Raw genomic sequence first — 20646 nt, 5'->3', positions numbered from 1 at the left:
CATGAATAACGGGCAGACCCTTCTCCCTGGCCTGTGGGTGCGTGTGCCCATCAGCCACGACAGGGGACAGGCGCACGCAGGGACAGCGGCACAAGGGGGCGGGGCGGGCGTCATGAGCGGTGAGCATGCAGGACGTTGCTGGCTGGGGGGGCCGCACGCTGTCCTGGCTGCAGCTCGGAGACCTGAGGCTGCACGACAGGGCTCGTGGGCCGGGGAGCAGAAGCTGGGAGGAGCCCTGGCTAGGGAGCCTGGGCCGTGGCGGGGACAGGGGAAGGCGCCCCGGCAGGGACGTGGCGTTGGCGGGGCAGGGGCACGGGGCAGCGGCCGTGCTCAGGGAGACCTGAGCGGAGGAGGACCTGCCCTGAGAAGCGGCCGGGGAGCTTGGAGAGCAGAGAAACACATCAAAGATGGCGAAAAGGAAGAAGAACCGAGGAGAGCACCCCACCACCTTTCCCCAGAGTGGCTGACGCTAAGGCGCCCCGCCGAAAGCACTTGAAAGACGTTTTTAAAAAACCTATTTAGCTTAGTATTCTCTCCAATAAAAACGCATGTCAGCAGGGCAGCCGTGTAGAAACAGGGGCCCCTTTAAGTCCTACCAAACATAGCGGAGCAGTCCAAAGGCTCCATGGGAACGGGAAAGATGTAAAACAACTCAAAGGAGAGCTCAGCGGCATTCAGAGCTCACAGTTCCGGGACCCGGGTTCCCTGGGCACCCCTGGCACTTTAACCCCCAAGCTTCCTTTCAGCAGGACGGGGCGCACCAGAGAGGAAGAGCTGGGAACCCTGCAGAGCCCGAGAGGGGAGTTCTGCTTTGGCAGGACAGGAGCCACACGGCCCTTCCCGGCCCCCAGCCACGGTGAGGCCTTCCTGCCCGGCCCGGCCCGGCCCGGCCCGGCCCGGCCCGGCCCGGCCGGTCCGCTGGCCACACGGCGGAGACCGGGATGGAAGGATAATCAGCTCCACTTCCCCGGCAGGATAAACTGCCAACTTGGTATTAAAATTTAGTAATAAAATCAAATGCATATGCTAATGTCCTCAGTGTTATTTAGAACAGTCTATTTTGGATCTAGAAAAGAATAATCTACATATAATTACCAATGACAGAGATGTTTATCATCAAGGGGTCTTTGAGAGGGAACAAGCAACCGAGCGATGGATCCTCATTAAGGTTTCAATGCGGGAGAACGTTGATCAGCCGCATTGAAAGGTGGACCGCAGACGGCCCAGAGTCCTTCTGTGGTGGCTTATAGAAGTACCAAGACTGACTGCGTTTTAAAAGACTCTCTTATAATCATTTAGTTAATTATTTAACTGGTGTGTGCTATTTTCCCATGATTTATTCATCAAATGCATATAAATTCATGTTCAGCTGGAAATAGATTTAGTGAGAGGAATTCCTGTTTAAGGAAGAAGAGAATGCATAGGCATTTGAGGATGAAATGGTGCGTCTTTCCTCTACGCCCGTGCGCGTGGGGCTTCTCACCGCCTGAACCGGTGGAGTACTGTCTTCAAAATTTTAAGGGAAAACAATTTTCTTCCTAGAGTTCTAGGCTCAGACAAGCTATCAATTGGGGCAAAGAAGAATAAAACATTTTCAGAGAAACAAGAACTCAGAAAATTTCCTCCTGTCCACTTTTCTTGGGAAATTACTCCAGGATGTCCTCCAGCAAAGTGAGAATGTAAACGGGAACTAAGAAGGCGTGGAAGGGCGGGAATGGGGGAATGCAGTCCGGGAGGGCGGCGGGGCGGCCAAGGCTGCCATGGGGCGGGCGGGAGACCCAGGACGGGAGAACAGGTCCAGGCCGCAGGGCGGAGGGCTCCAGGGAAGGGGCCCAAGAGAAGAGGCAGTGGGAGGAGATGCTGGGGCACGCTGAAGGGTGACAACACTGCCCTGCCCCTGGACACCGGTGACGTTGAGAGAAATCACCCTCCCTTTGTGTCCTTGGACGTGGCTTACAGCACAGAACCACCGTTCCCCCCCGGGACTCAGAAGGGACTCACGGGTTTGCCTGGGATGAGGTGGACATCCCCTCCCAATTCCTGCTCTCGTGAACGAGGAGCCGGACTGTGTGTATTTGCTGACCAGGCCGGACAAAGGGCCTGCGAACTTCAACTTGACGTGGCCAAGCTTAACTACAATCCTCTCCCCTTCCCTAAATTTTGAGCACCACGCCCCCCCCCCCTCCCAAGCCTGAGCCAGCACTGAACTGTGGAAGAGCCCCCCTCAAGGGCCCTCCGTGAGCCTCTGAGCGCAGGGAAAGGCATTTCCGGCCACAGCTGTCCCATCACACCACCCACTCATCCCATCCCCCACACCCAGTGGCCGGTGGCACGTGATGCGAGAAGAAGCGTTAAACCCGCATCTTCCTGGTTGGAAGTCAGCAGATGCAGACTAACAGGAAGATCTGACGCCTGCCCAAGTGTATGAGCCCTTGGATAAAATAAAAGCCAGAGTTAAAAAACGATGATTCTGCTGCTGAGACACCGCAGGAAACGTTATGCACTTAAGCGGCCTTGTCCTCTTGCTTTGGGCTGACCCCCGCCCGTGATCACGCAGCCCGGCGGCAGGGCGCTGCGGAGGGTGTTTCAGACGCGCGAGGCTGTCGGAGTGGACGGAGAAGGGCAGACGCCAGCCCTGCGCCAGCCCGTTCTGGGGTGTGGGAGCAGCTCCAGGGAAGCAGACCTGCCCAGAAGCTTGGTCAGCTCCTCGTCCTGCAGGGGACAGCCGCTTGCCCGCAGCGCTTTCTGCAGCTGACACAGGGACACACAGTCGCCTTCCGAGTCACCGAGGTTGATCAGCGCTTTCCTGAGGTCCTGATAACAGTCTTTAAGCTTATCTCTGAAAGAGAACACAGTTCAGACCCACGCTAAAGCCAGGAGCACAAATCATTTCTTTAAAGTCAGCATCACGATCATTCTAATGTGACGACTGGACAATTCCTCTAAGATCTGATGTTAAGGGTGTTTCGTGGCCTCGGTGTGAAAGGTAGTCTGAAAAAATGATAAGTCTGCATCACTATCATTTTATTATTATTATCGTTCGCAAACCTGCGTTAGAGGAATTACAGCCTTGTCTTTTCATTAGAATCGGTGCTTTAAGCACAGGACTCAGGACGAAAAAAGAGTGATGCTCCAGATGTGACGTTCTCTCCGTGGAGATGCTCTGAGCACCCGTCATGTGCCGGGAGCTGCCCTGGGCATCGGGGCACGTGCAGTGACTCCACCCCAGTGGGCAGGGCCGACACTGCACAGGGGCATCAGAGCTCTGCATGGCGGGGGGTGGGGGTGGGTAGCAGAGAGCGGTGAGCAGGGCTGGGAATGGCCACCGTGAAAGGTGCAGGTCAGTGTCACGGGGACAGTGACACAGGAGCCAGCCAGAGAGGCGGACGAGTCAGCAGGCAGCTACACCAGGACAGTTGTCGTGGGGGCCCAGGGACAGCCAGCGCCAAGGCCCTAAGGCGGCAGTGCCGGTGTGGGGTGCAGGAAGGGTGGAGGGGCACAGTCAGTGTCAGCTGGAGTGAGGGGACCCAGGGACCCCTGCTTTTTTGTCAGGTCCTGTGTTGTTAAGAAACACAGTTGCTGTTTGTGCACCTTGACTGGCGAGCCCGGAGCCTCTTCGTCAGCTTCTCCCGTTTACTCAACAACCCTGCCCAGGCGGTGGGTTGTGACCATCCCCCATGGACAGATGAGGGACAGGACCATGCCGGCCCGTGGTGGGGGCAGGCCCGCCGGGTCTTGACTTGCAGGGACACGGATGCGTCAGGTCAAGCTCCTGCTAGAAGGGCTGCCTGCCTTGTAGAGTGAGTTCAAGTTGCTCTGATTCCACTGTTCAGGAAAATTGTTCCCTGACCAAAACCAGGATTATTAAGGGACTAAAAACGCGTGGACGTCTTTGAGAATGAACACTCTTGCATGTGACCTGTGGTGGGTTAATTATGACTTCCATAACCTCGGCGGGCCCGGTGTCTCTAAACAAGCTTGGCCGACGACCACGCTGAGCAGGCGTTCGGCCGACGGGCGAGGACTGTGGGGTCTTCCTCGGGGAAAACAACACGCTGTACCCCGTAAACGTGATGTCTTGGCTGGTGGTTGTCTGTCACCTCAGGTAGGTGTTTGCGGGGAGGGCAGTCCCTTGAGTGTGCCTGGGAGAGTCATTCACAGGGACAGAAGACTCAGAAGTCCAGAAGAGGGGCCGTGAGTGGGAGGGACGCTGCGTGGGACCTTGCCCCTCCCCCTCGCCTCCAGTGAGGAGCTGGCAGACGTTGGGTGTGAGGAGCGGCACGCCCTGTCCGTGACTGTGTACCGGCCGCGGCGAGGTTTGGATCCCCTTGCAGCAAACGCGGGAGTCAGCCCCCGGTCACAGAATGATGACTCGGCACCACAATGATGGCACTCCACGCAGTCCTCCAAAAGGCAAGCCAAAGCCGGGCGTGAAAACAGCAGAACGGCGTTCGAGACCCACGCTTGTAGGAAACGGAGGCAGTTAGCGCATCGTGGCCTGGTTTCCAGGCCGTAATCAGCTCCCCCGCAGGGTCAGCGCGCGCACGGAGGGCATGGGGCACAGAACAGGCCGGGCCGCCGGGCAGACCGTGGAAGCCGACGCGCGGGGACAGGCTGCTGCTGTTCCAGGTCCCTGTCCGACTCCTGGTCAGCCCGGTGACACGCAGGCCCGCAGAGGCCACTGCCATGGCCCTCAGGACAGCCACAAGCCCCCCCACCCGGCCCCCCATATGCGGCCCCTGCTGGAGGCACTGCGCCCCGCCCGCCCGGCTCCGCCGCCGTCACGCCTTTACTCTCCTCTGCGTTTCGGAGCCGGGCCCAGCTTCTGTGCTCGTTCCCTGTGGATCCTGAGTCCTCAGTTCAGACTGAGGCAGGAAACAGAGCAGGGCTTGTAAAATAAACATGAGTTTAAAAGAGGATTTTTCTTCATTTAAAAAATGTGCTCAGGGCGTGCCACACCGGCCTGATTCCCTTAGGTCAGAGAAGCAAGCAGACCACTCTGACCGCCTGAGTGGGACATGATGCCCGCTGCCCATCTCATCTGAGTGCCAGCAGCGACGAGGAAGGAAAAACCCTGCAAACACTGAACCTCAAGGGTTATCCGGAAGACAATTATACTCCCCAATGGTGAGACGGAAGCGGGTCGTGACTTCTTAGGAAGCCAGGCTCGTCTCAGGAAGGGAGGACGGCCCCGCAGAAGGACGGGGTGAGTGTGGACTGGGGAACTGAGCTTGGTGATGGGTGAGCAGGCGTCTGGGGGGTGGAGCTCAGTAAGCAGGAGCCTGGGTGAGCACAGGCCGCTGGAGCCGAGGGTGGCGCCTCCTCTCAGGGCCCCGTCACCCACGTGGCAGGAGAGGGGGAGGGGAGACACGTGTGGGTAATGAGGCCAGCCCTGTCTGATAAAGATTAATTCCACTTTCTCATTAGCCTGATGGCGTGATTTATAGCAATCTCACGCATACACGTGTTTTTACTTTACGTTTCACAGACTCACTTCTCTAGAACCCGGTAACTTCGCCCTCCTTCCTGGGGGAGCTCCAGCAGCTTCTCTCTTAACCCCCGTTCGGCCCCTCCATTCCATTTCTGTGTCCTGGGGGTTCTTACTTCCTTGGGGGGCTCTTATCTCCTTTGGGGGTTCTTCGGCAGCAAGTCACTCACTAGCTCAGGGGCTCTTTAGGTGGAGGGGACAGGGAGCTGAAGTGACGGACGGGAGACAGAGACGCACAGTAGGGCGATGAGGAGCTGTGGAGCAAGGAGCCGAGCCCAGGCCTGGGCAGTGCTGGTGGGCGACCCCCGAGGGCTGGGACCAGTCAGCAGAGTCTGTCCCGTAGCTTTATGGTCACATCAAATGCGGCGGAACTCTCTCCTGTGCTATAGGTTCCTAAGCTGTGACGCTGGTGACTAGTTTTAAACTTCGAAAACAATCATCACAGTCCCAACATCCAAATACAGCCTGTGACCTTTGGCATGCACCGTCTGGTCCCTGGGGAAAGGCCTGCACGTCCGACATTGCTCCAAGTCACAGGATACGTTCTGTTCAAAATGTCATTTCCCATCAGCCCGGGACCACACACGTTTCCCGTGATCTCCGTGACGGTCGTTACCACAGGCATGTGCTCTTCACTGTTCTCTGGGGCTGCACTTTGCCAGCCGGTGCGCTCACAGGGACCGGCAGGTGGGCCTTCGGGGAGGAGTCACAGCAGGCCCACCGCCCAACTGAGGGCCTTGTCTGCGTTATTGCTTTGGTATAAAACCCTGCAAATGGAAGTACCGAGTTAAAGGACACGTCAGTTCATTCATTCACTCATTCACCCAACAAACACTCTCCGGGTGCCTATCGGGTGTCAGGCACTGGGTCCAGACAGGCACGTCTTTGTGGAACTGCATCCCAGTCGGGCCCTCCGGGGGTCGGGGACAGGCCAATGCACAGCAAATACCTACGAAGAAGGGATGAGCCTCAAGGGCGGCCTGCAAAATACAGACAGTACAGGAGTGGGGCCCCGTAAGGGGGGGCAGGCTTGCAGCCTCTAACTCCTGTAGGGTTCGGAGACTAAGCGCCCCCTTCTAGAATCTGCAGCGGCGAACGAATATGACAGTTTCGTAACTTCACCCCTTGAAACGGCGTTTGCGCTGAGGGGGAGCACGAACCCCGCGGCCGGCGCCTGCCCCCAGAACACTCCCTAGCTCACCTGGTGGGCACCGCCTTCCCGGCGCTCTGCGGCTGCTCCGTGGCCTCGGCCTGCCCCGGCTGGGGCTTCGTGAAGTGGCCCATGAAGTTGAAGTGATCCTCTGCATAGGGCCGGTGGGCGTCCGCGGAGTAGGTGATCCCCAACTTCTGTAAGAACTCCTGGTACGTTATGTGCCCTTTTCGCTCGGTGTCATAGCTTTAAAACAAGCAAACAGGATGGTCATCAGTCGCTGCCGCTGCCGCTGCTGCCAGGGCTCAGGGTGTGGCTGTGTCTGGGAGGGGCTCCTGAGCTGCTCCCCGCCCAGCGTGTGCTCTCTGGCCCGGCAGCTCTGGTGCCCCCAGGGGAGCCAGACATGCAGAGCCTCGGGCCTTGGCCGGACCCGAGCTCAGTCTGCGCTCAGCACGCTCCCTGGGCAACTCACGGGCACACTGAGGTTCCAAACCCACCACCCAGATCCACAGAGGGCTCATCTCACGCGAGGCGGTCTTGGCCCGACAGAAACACAGTTGTGACCACAGAGAATGAACGCCAACCCTTTCAGTCACTCAACAGTGTTTTAATGAGCACCTACACGCAGCGGAACCATGCGAAGGCTTAGGAGAAAGCCCTTCAAAAAGCACGTTCAACCACAAAACTGCGGACGTGAATGCCGCTTGGTTCCCAACCCCCCACTTTTCTCTCTGATGGGGTGCCAGTTACACACACCCAGCGAGAGAGGGAAACAAGATAAGAATTATGCTGCGCACCTTTTATGTCATTTTCTATTAGTGAAGTTTTCCTGAATTATAATTCATTTAAAAAGGCGTAATGGAGGGTTTTTATCTCCCACCACTATTCAAATAGAACAGAATTGCTTCCATAAAAAATTTTAAGGCAAATCGCCAATTTTCTTTAAAGAAAGAAGAGCATTAATTCTAACAGCAAGATCTTGGTCCTCATCTAATGGAGAAAAGCGGCATTTGCGGGTGTGAATTGTCCCAGGTGAACTGAGGGTCACAAGGACCAAGACTCTATTTAAGCTACGCGGCTGCTGTTGGGACCGCTTGTGGCCGAGAGGCCTGCGGCTGCTGTCCTCTGTGAGGCGGAGTTTCCCTCCCCCGCCCGCTGACCAGATGCGTAAGGACCCGCAGAACCACCCTGTGCCTTAGTCTTACTTAAATAACAATGAAAAAATGCGTTCCTGCACCCATCTGGCTTTCTCGACCTTGAGGGGTGGGGTGGAGGGTGGGGACAGAGGGGTCAGAAGGCTGGGCAGACGTTTCCTGCACTTGTGCTAAAATCTGCAGAGCGTCCCAGGAGTTGAACCCACCCACCCGTCCCCACGGCCCAGTGGGGTCCCCCCAGGGGGCCTGCAGAGCCAAGCTTCCTGTGGCCGTGGGGCTCCCACCTGCCTAGCCAGCATGCAGGCCTGTCTTCTCCTGGAGCCCACCCACGAGGGTAAGGAGAGGCCCCTCTGGTGGCAGGGGCAGCGGATGAGAACTTGGAGTCACACACCAGCTCGCCAGCCCCGAGACCCCGGCCGGGCCCTTGTCCTCGCCAGGGCCGTTTCCTCATCTGTGACCACTGACTGTGTTCCTGGATCTGGTGTCTCAGCCCGGTGAGACTGTTACTTATGAACCCTTGAGGACCTCTCCAGGTGACAGTTATTAGGACGACCTTGGTACTACCTTTTGACCTTTGCTCAGTGAATTTTGTCTCTAAAACAGAACGGAGGGACACGCCCATACGAGGAGGCTGTGGGGTCCCTGATTCCTGGGGCGTGTCTGGTGGCCTCGCAGAGACCTGACATTCCCAGCGGCGGCAGGAAGGGCTGGCGCCTCTAGCAATGGCTCCCCCTCCTGCCGGAGACAGGGCAGGAGCTGCAGGGAGCGGGTGAGCTTTCTGTCCACACGCCAGGGAGGGGAGGGGCTGCCACTTCTTGAATTTCTAGGGTGAGCTCAGGGCCATGTCTCTCTGAACTGCATCAGGCCTCTGCTTCCCCTTCTGCCACAGCAGTGACAGAGCCTTGGACTCTGGTCAAGACACCCCTCAAATGAAGCCCCCCAAGGGCTGGCTCCCCATTCCTACAGGAGGATTCCTGAAAGAACAGTGCATAGACCCCTCCCCCCCCAAACAGACAACCTCTCTCTCCTCCTCAGCCCAAAGTACTGTAGAGCCGCCTGCCTCTGCATTCTTCTAGGGCGTGGGGACCCTCCATGGGGAAGTGCTGGGGGGCTAGGCCAGGGCCTGGCGCACGGTGGGCACACGCTGGTGCCTGATGCTGCTATTCGCCACCCAAAGGCTCAGTGACACCCTGCCTCTGCCTCCACCCCTGGTCCACGTCTTCTCCCCGTGATGGACGGCACGTTCCTGGAGGACGAGGATGTCTGCGCCTTGTCTGTCTGTGTGAACAAACTCGCAGGGCCCAGTAACAGCCCTTGTGCAGCCTCACTGTCAACACACGTCTGCTGAGCTCATGAACGTGAAGGATGTGGTTTCCTAAGGAGGGACCGCCATCCCAGCGCGTTATGCTCAGGAGATCGCCGGCGACACTCTGAATCATGGCACTTGAACTGAATGAAAAGACGCTTCTTAATAAAGATAATAAATATTATGATCATTACTGAAGGTCATACACACTCTGTTCTCATCTGACCAGACTGCACATTGTAACTAAAATATTGCTATGAATATGCATAATAAAGAGAGCTGACTCAGCTTACATAACCTCCCCCTTTATGATAGCCTCCTTTGGGTAACATGTTTTAAAAAATGAGCTTTCCTATAAAGCTTGAGTTTTGTGCACATAGACCAGGACCCGCAAACACTTCCACTTGCATGACAGTGGCCACCGCCCGCTCAGACCGCCCTGTTCCCGAGCGCCGGATTAGTAACGCCCCAAAACCTGGCCCTCGGCTGTGCGCCCGGCTGGACTCTCCCTCCCCTCCCTGCGAGCCTCGCCTCTGGCCCCGTGGGTCAGCTGGTCCTCCTTAGCCATCGCCGCCCCCGGGAGCCATTCCGGCATCACTCTGCCCCGACAGCCTCCTGCTCCTGCCTAGCACCCCCACTTTTACCCTCCCTGTTTCGCTGACCTGTTCCCTCCACTGGCACATGTCCACGGTCAATGCTGCACCCCAGTATTTGGGTGGGTGAAGTCTCCTGAGCACCAGGATCACACAGTCATTTTTGCATCATCTGAAAGGGCCACGCTGGGGGGGGGGGGCGGAAATGCATCCACCCGCTTGTACCCCAATCCTCTGCCTACTCAGGCAGACCTACATCCCTGGTCTATTGAAAAGAAAATGGATGGGGAGCCCACACTGGCCCTGCGTTGGAACTGATTGGGAAGAGAGAATAAAAGGCCTTGGTAAGAATTTCAAGTTGCTTTTCTAAATTAGACAGAAAACAGCCCGCCTGATTCTCAGCTTGGCCCGCACTACAGCCTCGCACTGTGGAAAAATGAAAAGCTGAAAAATTACAAGAGCCGCTTTGCGAGCTCACCCGAGAGGACGTGCAGAATTGCACCCGCACCCGGGGACACGCGTGGCCGCCAACGCGTGACGGGGAAGGAGGGGACTCGGAGAGGAGCCTGCAGCTCGCAAACAGGCATCTGCCCAAGGAATACAGCGACGGGGCCAGGCTCAGAACAGCCACGTCTAAAATGCATTTTCAAAAATGTAACCGATGTTAGATATTATTTCCGGTTTAAGAGACCCTCGGGAAATGACTCCAAGTTGTCCGAAGTTTGCTTATTTTCTTCTAACAAATTGCTTATGGAGAGAACTGCTGTCCAACACTGGCTTCCGTCCTTAAGCGACGGGGAGGGACTGCTTCTGTCTGCGGGGCGGCGTGAGGGCGAGGTCTCCAGGGAGTGACTTGGTGCCTGCAAACAGGAACGGTCCGGGGCCGGACCCCGGCTCCCCGGCAATGAACCCTCCCCAGTCTGACCGGGCCTGACTCTCCATGTTCCCGAAGACCGGCCTGCTCCTCCAGGCTGCTCACCACGGGGAACGGAATGGGGGCCCAGGGCCCAGGCCCGCCACAGCCAGGAGGGAACCGCTCCCGGCCCCCACTGACCCCCAAGTAGTGAAGAAAGGCTGGTGCCGGATTTGCAGCCAGCAGCCCGAGACGGCGGGGAAGGAAGCGAGCCAGGGCCCAGCTGTCACTCACCGCATCCAGAGCTTGTCAAACTCCCGCGGCGTGAGGGGGATGTCGAAACCGTACAGCGCGTTCCTTATGTCCCGGCGACGGAGGATGCCGCTGCCCTCGTGATCCGTTTCTATGAAATTCTACAACATTAGGGGGTGGCGTTCAGTGACATACGAAACGTGCTTACGGCAGTACCAAGGGCTTTCGCTTGTCACCGTCTGAGACCAGCTAATCCCACCCCTGGCCCACCCAACTGCCTAATCGCCTTTCATCTGAGTTCCAGAGAGCTCATCAGCCCTGTAAAGAAGGGGACGGAGCAAACACGAGACCGTGTTCTGTCCCGGGCGGGGCTTGTTTCTGGGTAACGTGGGGTTGCAGGTGTGCGGCCCGGGGGGTTCTCCCCGCCCGACAATGTGGGCTCAAAACTACGAGAAGTAAAGCCCCCCAATCTCCCCACCCCGGCCCCGCCCCTGGAGGTTACCATCCCAGCGCTGACATGGATGCGACCCTCCGGCTGTGAAGGGGGAAATGAGGGACCTGAGACTCCAGCTGTCAAGACGAGACGATATGGGGGCATTTTAATGTCCCTGAGGGGTGCAAAAGGCATCTGGGGGGTCTGTCAGGCGCTGTGGGGTCCACGGGCAAGAGGAGCAGCTAACACATGACGTAAACTGTGTCCAGTGACCGCTCACGTAACCCTCTCGTGACGACACCGTGAGGCAGGTGCACCGAGGTGCCAAGTCCTTGGCAAGCGGGTCCTCGGTGGTGAAGACGGAAACACCCTCGTGATCAGGAACGGGACAGGCACACCCTCACGACCCTCTGAACATCAGTGCACAGGAGCTTGATGCCGTTAGGCGGGAAAGAGGAATTAGGGAGAGCAACGCTAGGACTGGACCAAATGCCATCGTCATGGTTCATAGGTGAGCTGGCCATACACACAGGGATGCTACACTCCACAAATGAAGTATTGTAACAGGAGAATTTAGCAAGAAACCTGGGTTCCATATCCACAGGCAAAATCATCCACATTTTATGTATCAGACACAGAAAATGAATTTTTTAAAATAACCTTTACAAATAGCATCAAAGATAGGAAGTCCTAGGAATAAATCTTACAAATGATTGCAGGACTTAAACACAGAAAAGTCTAAAGCATTATTGGAAGATACTACAAAGAGATCAAAATACATGGAAAGGTGCTCTGCCCATGATTTGGAAGACTCCACGTGGCAAAGACGTCATTTCTCTGCAAACATCCCAACAGGCATTTTTTAAAAATCTGTGGAACTTGACAAACTGCTTCAAAAACTCTTGGAGGACCAGAAGGAGGGACTTGCCTACCAGCTAATTAAGACGCGTTACTAAGTGACGGCAACGCTAAAGGTGCGGAAGCGGTGCCAGGACAGACAGACTGACCAACAGGAAAGAACGTCACCACGGCCTTGGTGCAGCACAGCGCTGAAGCTGCAGCCCAGTGTGGGCATGCGCGTGGGCGTGGGGGCGGGCGCCAGACAGCCAGGTCTCCACGTGGAAGAATCAACTGGACCCTGGCCTTAGCACACACATGGGACATTGGTGCCACTTTCCGGACCTGAGTGTGGAGCGTGGAATGCTAAGCTCCTAGAGTAGAACGCAGAATAGCTCCTTGAATCCTTAAATAAGACCTATCAGGAAATGTGAACAAATTTGACTACATTAAAAAGAACTCATATTTCAAAAGATAGCATATAAAAAGGGTGCAGACAGAGCAGGAAGGGGAAGATATCCATGCCTTGTGTCGCGAAAGATGAGTGGCCCAACTCCAGCAGGAGCTCCTCCTGGCCAATGAGAAGACGAGGGACCATGTCACGTGGAAACTGAAAAGGTGGACGCAGGGCTTCCAGGGAAAGAAGCCTGGCTGGTGGGTGAAAAGATGCGAAGATGGCCGGTCTCCTTAGTAACCAACAAAGGCTAATTAAATCTGCCGTGAGATGCTGCTGCAGGCCCCCTGGAGGGGACAAACACAGGGAGGCGACAGCAGCGAGGGCCACAGTGGCGGAGGGGGCAGCTGTGGCTGCAAAGCCAAAAACATGTATGGACTGGTCCTTTAAGGGAGAGGTGGGCTGACCCCTGTCTGAGTCGTTGGCACCGTTCTAGTCCTTCACCTGGGTGGTGGGTACACAGTGACGACTACTTAAACTTATTTTAAAATATACACATTATTATCATAAACATTGTAACACACAGGTATGCACATATTACATATGTGCATAGCTGTACACATATGTATTCCACTGTGGCATCGCAACTTGAAAAACAAGCTTAAAAATAATTAGGTCTGAAAGATTTCAAAGTCCCTTTAAAACCGTATAACCCATGACACAGCAATGTGAGTGTGCTTCCTATCGCTAAATTGGGACACTTAAAAACGGCTAAGATGGTGATTTTTATGTCATGTGCATTTTACTGCCACTTAACAGAAGAAAACAACTCACAGCTTCCGAGGCCTGCTGTGACCTGTGTCCTGCCCACCTCGCCCTGCCTCGCCCTGGAAACCATCCGGCTGGCCCCTGGGACGCGTCCGCGCTGAGCTGTGTGCAGCCCCGTCCGCGCGGGCAGTCCCGCAGGCCCTGCCTGGGTCGGTCCCCACCCCCCTGACCGACGCGGGCAGAAGGAGGCCCGCCCGCCTTCCCTGCAGCAGTGCGTAGTTAGCTCGTCACAGCGTTTGCGGAAGACGCGATCAACTTATTTTCCATAAACACCGAAACAGAAAGGAGCGTGTACCAAACCGCCTGCGGAGAGACGGCCCTAGGGCGCGACTGAGAACCGGGCTGGGGGCGCCCGGGGGGAGCGCGGCTGAGCAGCCGCCTGCTGACCGTTTGAAGGCGGCTGGATGGCTGAACACCTGATCCGTCTTCGGGTTCCAAAGGCAGTTTTACTGGAGAACTCGTCCTTTCGGATACAAGCACGCCCTGCTCCGTGCACCCCCGACAGAAACAGCAGCGGGAGACGGACTGCGCACCTCTGGTCACGTTCCCGGTCCGCAAGTGCCATGGCCCGGGAGGACTGGGCAACGGTGAGCACGCAGGGCGGCGCCCAGGGCATCACCAGGCGGCTCATCACCGGCGTGACGACGCTGATCTGTCTTCCTTATGGATCTAATCACACTTCCTGCAGGCTGAGAATCCAGAGCTAATTCCTCCAGTGCTTTGCTCACAATAAGCCAAGAGACTGACAGAGGTATGGGGCTCCCAGAGAGGGGACAAGTGGCCCCTTTCCTCCCTCCTGTCACCCTGTGTCCCCTCCCCTCCCTGCACCCCTGCCGGCTCAGTTCTACAAGGCAGGGGGGTTCCACGGGACAGACTGAGGCTGATCTAGCAGCAGAGCGCTCCGTGCCCTCAGCTCTGCATGCTTGGGGTTCTGCAGGACAGGGACAGAGAGGGCTGTCGAGCTGTACACGTGGAGGACACCTCTGAGGAGTGACGGTCCACACAGAGGGAGTGGAGGTCACCTGCCCCAAGAGAGGACAGGCCGAGTGAAGCAGGGAGGAAGGAGGCCCGACAGCGACACGGGGCCAGGGAGGAAGCGGGTCAGAAAGACGGACTTAAGGCAGAAACAAGCCTCCACCCGCCCGCAGCCCTCCCTCCGGTCGCTCTGCAGCAGCCCCTCTGCTTTGTTAATAATCTGCCTTTGCTGCGTGTCACCTTCCCTGGCCCATGAGCTCCGTGAGGCAGAGCCGACCCCACCAAGGATGGGGGGCTGGCGAGAGGCAGCCCAGGAGCTCAGAAGGACTTAAAAGACCAAAGCTCACGCTGGGCGCTGGGCGCAGGCCACGACAGAGCAGACACAGGAAGGAAACAACCAGATGAAACAAAGTGGAGACATTCTTCAAAACGTGCAATTACTTCCGTAAGAGGGTTTCAAACCTACTTTTTAAAGCGAAGCTACTGTATTGCATTATGACCTCAGTGGTGACCCCAGAGCCTGGCCCGTTAGGCCCACCGCCCTGGAGAGGTGGCTGTCACTGTTACATCGTTCCCATCACGGTTACATTGTTTCTGGTCAGTTACATTGTTCCCCCATCACGGTTACATTGTTTCTGGTCAGTTACATTGTTCCCCCATCACGGTTACATTGTTTCCCACCCCAAAACCATAACCACATTCAATACATGGAGTGTACACACTCTCCTTCAAAATGCGCTCTTTCTATGATCTCGGCAACACAGGAAGAAAACCTTTTTAAAATGCATGTTTATAACTGTGAAAATAAGTATGACAGCACCTTCCATTTTTCATTTAAGTTTTTAATTCATACCAAACCTGAGATAAAGCCAGGAAATTCTCTCATGTAACTCCTACAATTACTTATTTTTCTAAACACTGATCGACCTTGAAGGTGAGAATTTGTTTTGAAACAGTATTTTAAGACTGCAAGGGGTCACCAGATTGGGTCTGCAATGCTGTTTCCCCATCTCAGTGACTGGATCTAAGCAGCTTCATCATCCCCATGAGCATGGAATATTGAAAGAGATTTCCTCTCCTTTTCAGGAAATACTCATTTTCTTACCTTAGATAAGTCTGACCATCTGGTTTTTGCTTTGGTAACAAGGTACTGATGAGCCTGTTCACAAGCTAGTTCTGAATCTGCGACCTTCTGTTTTGTTCTTGAAAGAAAAACAAATAAACACACAAATGTTTAAATCTGATGCGCTCATTACCTTCCCAAGGGCTGCCCTGCCCCCGTCGTTTCAAACATCCCGTTCGAGCCTGTCATTTCACGTCTACTCTCACCTAATTCTTCAAACACGGCCTTATCTCCCCAGTATGTTGGGGACGTCTTCTTCAATTTTCGTAAGTCCTTGTTTATTTTCAGTTAAATGCTGTTAAACCTTTCCCGCAGCTCACAAAACAAACAGGACTCACTGGTGCTCACGGGGGAAAGACACAGTATCACTCTGTGCCTTCGGAAGAAAGCAACTGACCATGTTTATTTCTGGGGTCACCGGCCCGAGAGGCAATGCAGACCCAGGCCAACAGCTCGGGAATGGTGGGAAGCGCCTTACGGAATGCTCAGGTCCGCTGAGGCCCAAAGGTCGGGCTTCACGGAGGCAAAGCCGGCACCAGGCTGTGATTCACGCCCAGGACAGGGAGCCCTAAAGCACCGGAGAACCTGTGCTCCGGGCCCGGCCCCAGGGCGGCGCAGGGCAGACCGTGGCTGAAGGGCTGCGGTGCCCTCGAGTGTGAAACCTGCCAACCCCCCACAATGTCCCCCTCTGTGGCTGCCTGGCTCCCAGCTGCATCGGTCAGTCTGTCTTTGGGACCAGAGCTTCTCTGCCCCCAGGCCTGTGTCCGCAATGTTTTCCCTGTGGACACTGAGCACGTGGGACAGTCCACCAGCAAGACCGATGGTACACATGTCACCCGGCGGTTCCCCAAAATGGGCCCATGTTTCGTGCATGCCCAGAACCTGCACTTGCTCACGGGCACCTGGCCTGAGGTGGACGAGAGGGGCACCTGGCCAAGGTCCCATGCAGACCCTCAAGGGAATTCTCTACCAGGGACCCAGGAAAACCGGGGTGGGGGACAGCAAACAAGCCCCAGTTGGCACTCAGCTGCCAGCTGAGGAAACATAGGAAGGCGTGTGCCCCACGCCACGGTGGACAAGGTTTCGGTAATCCTCAGTGCGGTGCTGCTGTGGCAATGGCCCCCTGCACATGACACGTGGGTCGGGAGCACGGTGGGGGGATTCCAGGGTGATGAGCACTATGACCTCCAGGACCTGTAGGGGCCAGGAATGTGACAGCAGCATCCTGGTGGGCTGCCGGACCCTTTGCGGAGAGGAGGCCGATGCTCAGCGAGGGACAGCGTGCCGGAACCCTGGCCTTCCCACTCGGCTCTCCTGGTGCCGGGGCCAGCCTTCCTCACTACTGTGTCCCTTGTCACTGGAAACGACACATCTGGTGTCCACTTTAATGTCATTCCCTGCAGGAAAAGACCCAGGAAGCCTTACACTCCGTGGAGGTGTGGGCCACCTTCGGGGTGCCCTGTGCCAAGGAGGCTCCTTCCGCTCCACGTTCCCGTTCAGGCGAACAAATGCAGTCCTGCCCGAGGCGCGCAGCCAGGCCCAGCCCGGCCCTGGAGGACGCGGCCCGCAGCTCCAGCCTCCCCCAGACGGCGCTCCTGGGGAGATCCGCTCCCGTCAGACGTGTTCAAAGCGGAGAGCAAGTCTGGTCACGGCAGCGAGAACCACCAGACTTGGCCACAACAACTGCTGCTCACCCGGCCTCTCCTCTCAGTCCCTTCTAAGAAATTCTGCTGCTCTCCGACAGCCACCCTGCCCACCCCTCACACCCGTGGGTGATGGACAGGGCCCCGCACCCAGGGTCACCGAGCTCACGGTGACCGTCATCACCCCGGAAAGCCACACTGCACTGTTGAGCTGTGTCCCATAGAGAGGGTCCAGTTGAAAGCAACATTTCCTCCATGAATGACAAACTTTGGCTCCCGTGGTTTGGTGAACACAAATTCTTGCATTTTCTCAGTTTGCAGGGTGCTGAGGACCAGCCGGGATGAGCGGGCGCCTTCTCCCCGACCCTATGTTCCTGCTGAGATGGGCCAAGTGAGCGGTTGTCTGGTCTCCTTTCCTCCCCTGGCAGGTGCCAGCGTGGGGGGTACCCAGGTAAAACCCGGCGGGGACACGCTCTTCACGGAGACCCACCTCCAGGCTTCAAACCCGCCACTTGCTTCAACATTGCCAAGCCCGGGGGTCTTGCAGTCTCTTCTGCTACATGTGGCACTCGGACCTCCCCTCTGCTTCCTTCGTGACGCTGTTCTTTAAATGCCACCACGGTCTGGAACGCCAACCCCAGGGGCTGGCCTCGGTCACTCTGATTTTCCCTGTCCACTGGCTCCCTGACCCCTGACCTTCTCTCTCCTTCCACCCAGTTCATTCACTCTTCCGAGAGGCCCTCCCTCCTCGTGGCCCCACTGCCACCGGGACGCTGCCTGCCCACACCGCTGGACCACAAGTCCTGTAACCTCACCTCCTCTCCCGTTCCATCTCTCCCAACTGCCTACTGGACTTCACAGAATCCTGGAATTTCAGGGACGGGGGGGGGGGGGGGGGGGAAGGGGTCCAAAGGTCAACACGTCTAACGCTCTCTCACTACTTCACACTGAAGGTTTCAGAAGCCTGGCAGGATGCTGCTGCTTTTCCACAGCAGCTGCTGCGAAGGCCTATGGGTCCTGAGGGCACACACACCCCGGCCGCCACCTGTAGTCTCCGCCAAAATCCTGCCTGAGCCCGGAGCACTCGCCTGGGGTTCCCTCAGCCTGTCACAGAGCCCCGGGTGCACGTGCCGTCTCTGCGAAGCCCACGCGTCCAAGCTGACCTCACCGTCCGTCCAAGCACGTATCCAAGCAGCCCCGCGAACCCCATTTATTTTCTAGGCCACAGGCTTGATCATCCTCTTAGTGATTTCCCCACCTGCTTCTCCCATGTTACGTATCTGCCTCCTCTAGAGAGCTCCGAGGTTTTCCTATAGCCTTTTCCAGAAGTTACTGATTTCCTCTCCCCGTGCCTGGATCTGCATCAGACCCGGACTTCCTGCCAGCCAGTCCATCAGTCACAAACACAAGCAAACCTGTGGGGCCCTGGGTCCCCCGGCATTCTGACGAGCCACGTGGACAGAGCTCACGCAGTGATGGCGGGAACTTACAGCAAACGCATGAGAAAACGAGTGAATCGGGTAACTTCAGAGACTGGATGTGACCGGGAATGATGGACGGGAGGGGACCCTCCCACCAAGAAGGCCAGGGAGTGGCCCTGTGAGGTCTGATGAGGCAGCAGCTGTGTGACCTTGGGAACAGCAGTCCAGGCAGGGCAGCAGGCCCATAGGGGCTTCTGGTCCCAGCTCAGAAGAAGAAGACACACTTCCCCCTCCTGCCCACAGGTGACAATGACGCTCTAGAAGAACACAGGAACCAGCTCTCCGAGGACCCTGAGCCGTCAGTCCTGGGGAGCCGAGGGACAGGGACACCAGGGTTTGGAGAAGGACTGACCAGCGGGGTGAGGTTCACGGGCTCATTTCCTCCCACATGCCCAGCGGAGGAGCGAGGGATGTCCTCACCTGGAACTGTGCAGGGGACGGGGACAGGGCAGCTCCCAAAGCCAGCGTGCTTCTCTGAGCAAAGCCCTAGGAGGGAGGCCCTGCCGTACACGGGATGTGGGGAACCCCTCTTGTCGTCTCTTTCTACTCCCCAAACCCTGACCCAAGGCAAGCCCAGTCAGAGAACTTCAGTTCTGAGAGCGTGAAGTAGTGGCCTGACCGGCACCCACACCGGAAATCTCCTCTCCACCTGGAGGAGATGAGAAAAGCTATTCAAGGAGGAATCGCTTTACTTTTTCTCCCCTTTTCTCTCTCCTGCTGCCCTGGAGGTGGGCCCTGTCGTGGGAAGCCCACAACAGCACAGACGGGCTAAGACCTAAGATTTTCCAGACAGAAGACCAAAAAGAGGGGGCATCCTGGGGCTGGAGAGTATGGGGAGAAAGTAAAGGGAGGAGGGGGCTGGAAAAAGGGGTGCCCGCACCTGCTCAGGAGGTCCCAGGTTTGCCTCTGGCGCACACACGTGCGGAAGTGACCCAAAGCCGCAGAGCGAGGCCGCGAGCCGTGACCGCTGTGCTCTGAGCCTGGCCTTGGTGCTGCGCATGGCACTGGCCCGGTGGCCCCGCAGTGGCTGCGAACACGAACGGACACCGAAGCCCCCGTAGGCGGCTCAGAGCTCGCGATCGGAAGCTAACCGGGTGGACTGCCCACTTACAAAAAAAAAAAGGAGAAAAGAAAAGAACCCCCACACTACCTAGGACTTTTAACAGCACCAGAGAGTCATAACATAATAGTGAAAACATCCATGATACAATCTCAAGTTACTCAATATACAAAGAACCGAGAAAATCCCAACAATTTTCAAAGTAAAAGACAGCACAATGCCCGCCACCCCCTCCCCCCCGGCCATGACAGAAAGCCCTCTCCTGCCGCCGATAAACCAGGGACCCCTCAGCCCGGCACCCCCGCCCCTTCACAGCAGCCCTCCTGCTCCCCAGGCCTCGTCTGCCCACCACGCCCACCACGCACGGGCCTCTGCACACACACCTGCCCCCGTTTCCTGAGTGTGTCCGACCCCCCCACCTCTGAGTCCTGGCCTTGAGCCACTGCTCCGCTAGCCTGTCCCTGAGAAACCCCTGCTCACACCTCCAGACACAGCTCCAATGTCCCACGTTTCCTGTGCCCCTCTTGTAGGCTCTGCCCTCCCTCCCTCCCTGTAGCTCTTTATTCCTGCACCTGCCCCACCTTCTCCCGCGGGTCCCCCCAAAAGAAGTGTTCTTCGTCTTCACCTTCGGGCCGTCTGGCTGGGGCAACGTCTAGCCCGAACTTGGCCCTTGGTAACTAACTGTCTGATGAATAGACACAAGTAGGAAGGCTGAGCCATTTGTACGGGAAGATTGCGCTTTGTGCTTGGAATGTTCCATGTTCATTCTGCATACATCCTCCAGGAAACTCCTTCTGAAGGACATCTTTTGTGTCGTTTTAATGTTGAACCATCAAGTCTCACGTGAGAGCTTCTCAGAGCCGAGCAATTAGAAGCAGGTGCAGTTCACGAGCTACGTGAGCCGCTCCCTCAGGGGGAGACTAGAGTTGTTCCCCTTCCTGCCTGCTCCAAGTGGAGACAGAACCAACAAATGCAGGCGGGAAAATTAAAGGGCAAGGTCAGAGGGCTTTCTGCAGCCCCGCCAACGGCCACCCAGTCTGGCCCTGGGGCAGGGGCTCCTGGGGGCTCCCCTCGGG

General features: G+C 56.8%; 1 protein-coding gene across 1 annotated transcript in view; it reads right to left on the bottom strand.

Moving 5' to 3' along the window:
* EFCAB6 (EF-hand calcium binding domain 6) overlaps window positions 1-20646 on the bottom strand; it is a 162406-nt gene that overhangs the window by 30386 nt on the left and 111374 nt on the right. The window contains exons 21-24 of the mRNA XM_090272278.1: window positions 15369-15465; window positions 10839-10957; window positions 6690-6884; window positions 2684-2839 (exon numbers count right to left, since the gene is read on the bottom strand). Coding sequence (XP_090128404.1) covers window positions 2684-2839; window positions 6690-6884; window positions 10839-10957; window positions 15369-15465 — 567 coding nt within the window. The remainder of the gene's footprint in view (window positions 1-2683; window positions 2840-6689; window positions 6885-10838; window positions 10958-15368; window positions 15466-20646) is intronic.

The sequence above is a fragment of the Furipterus horrens genome, unplaced genomic scaffold, assembly GCF_987537825.1.
Source record: "Furipterus horrens unplaced genomic scaffold, mFurHor1.1.pri manual_scaffold_4, whole genome shotgun sequence".
Lineage (NCBI taxonomy): Eukaryota > Metazoa > Chordata > Mammalia > Chiroptera > Furipteridae > Furipterus > Furipterus horrens.
Note: the sequence above shows the minus strand (reverse complement) of the source record. Positions and strands in the feature narration are given on the sequence as shown.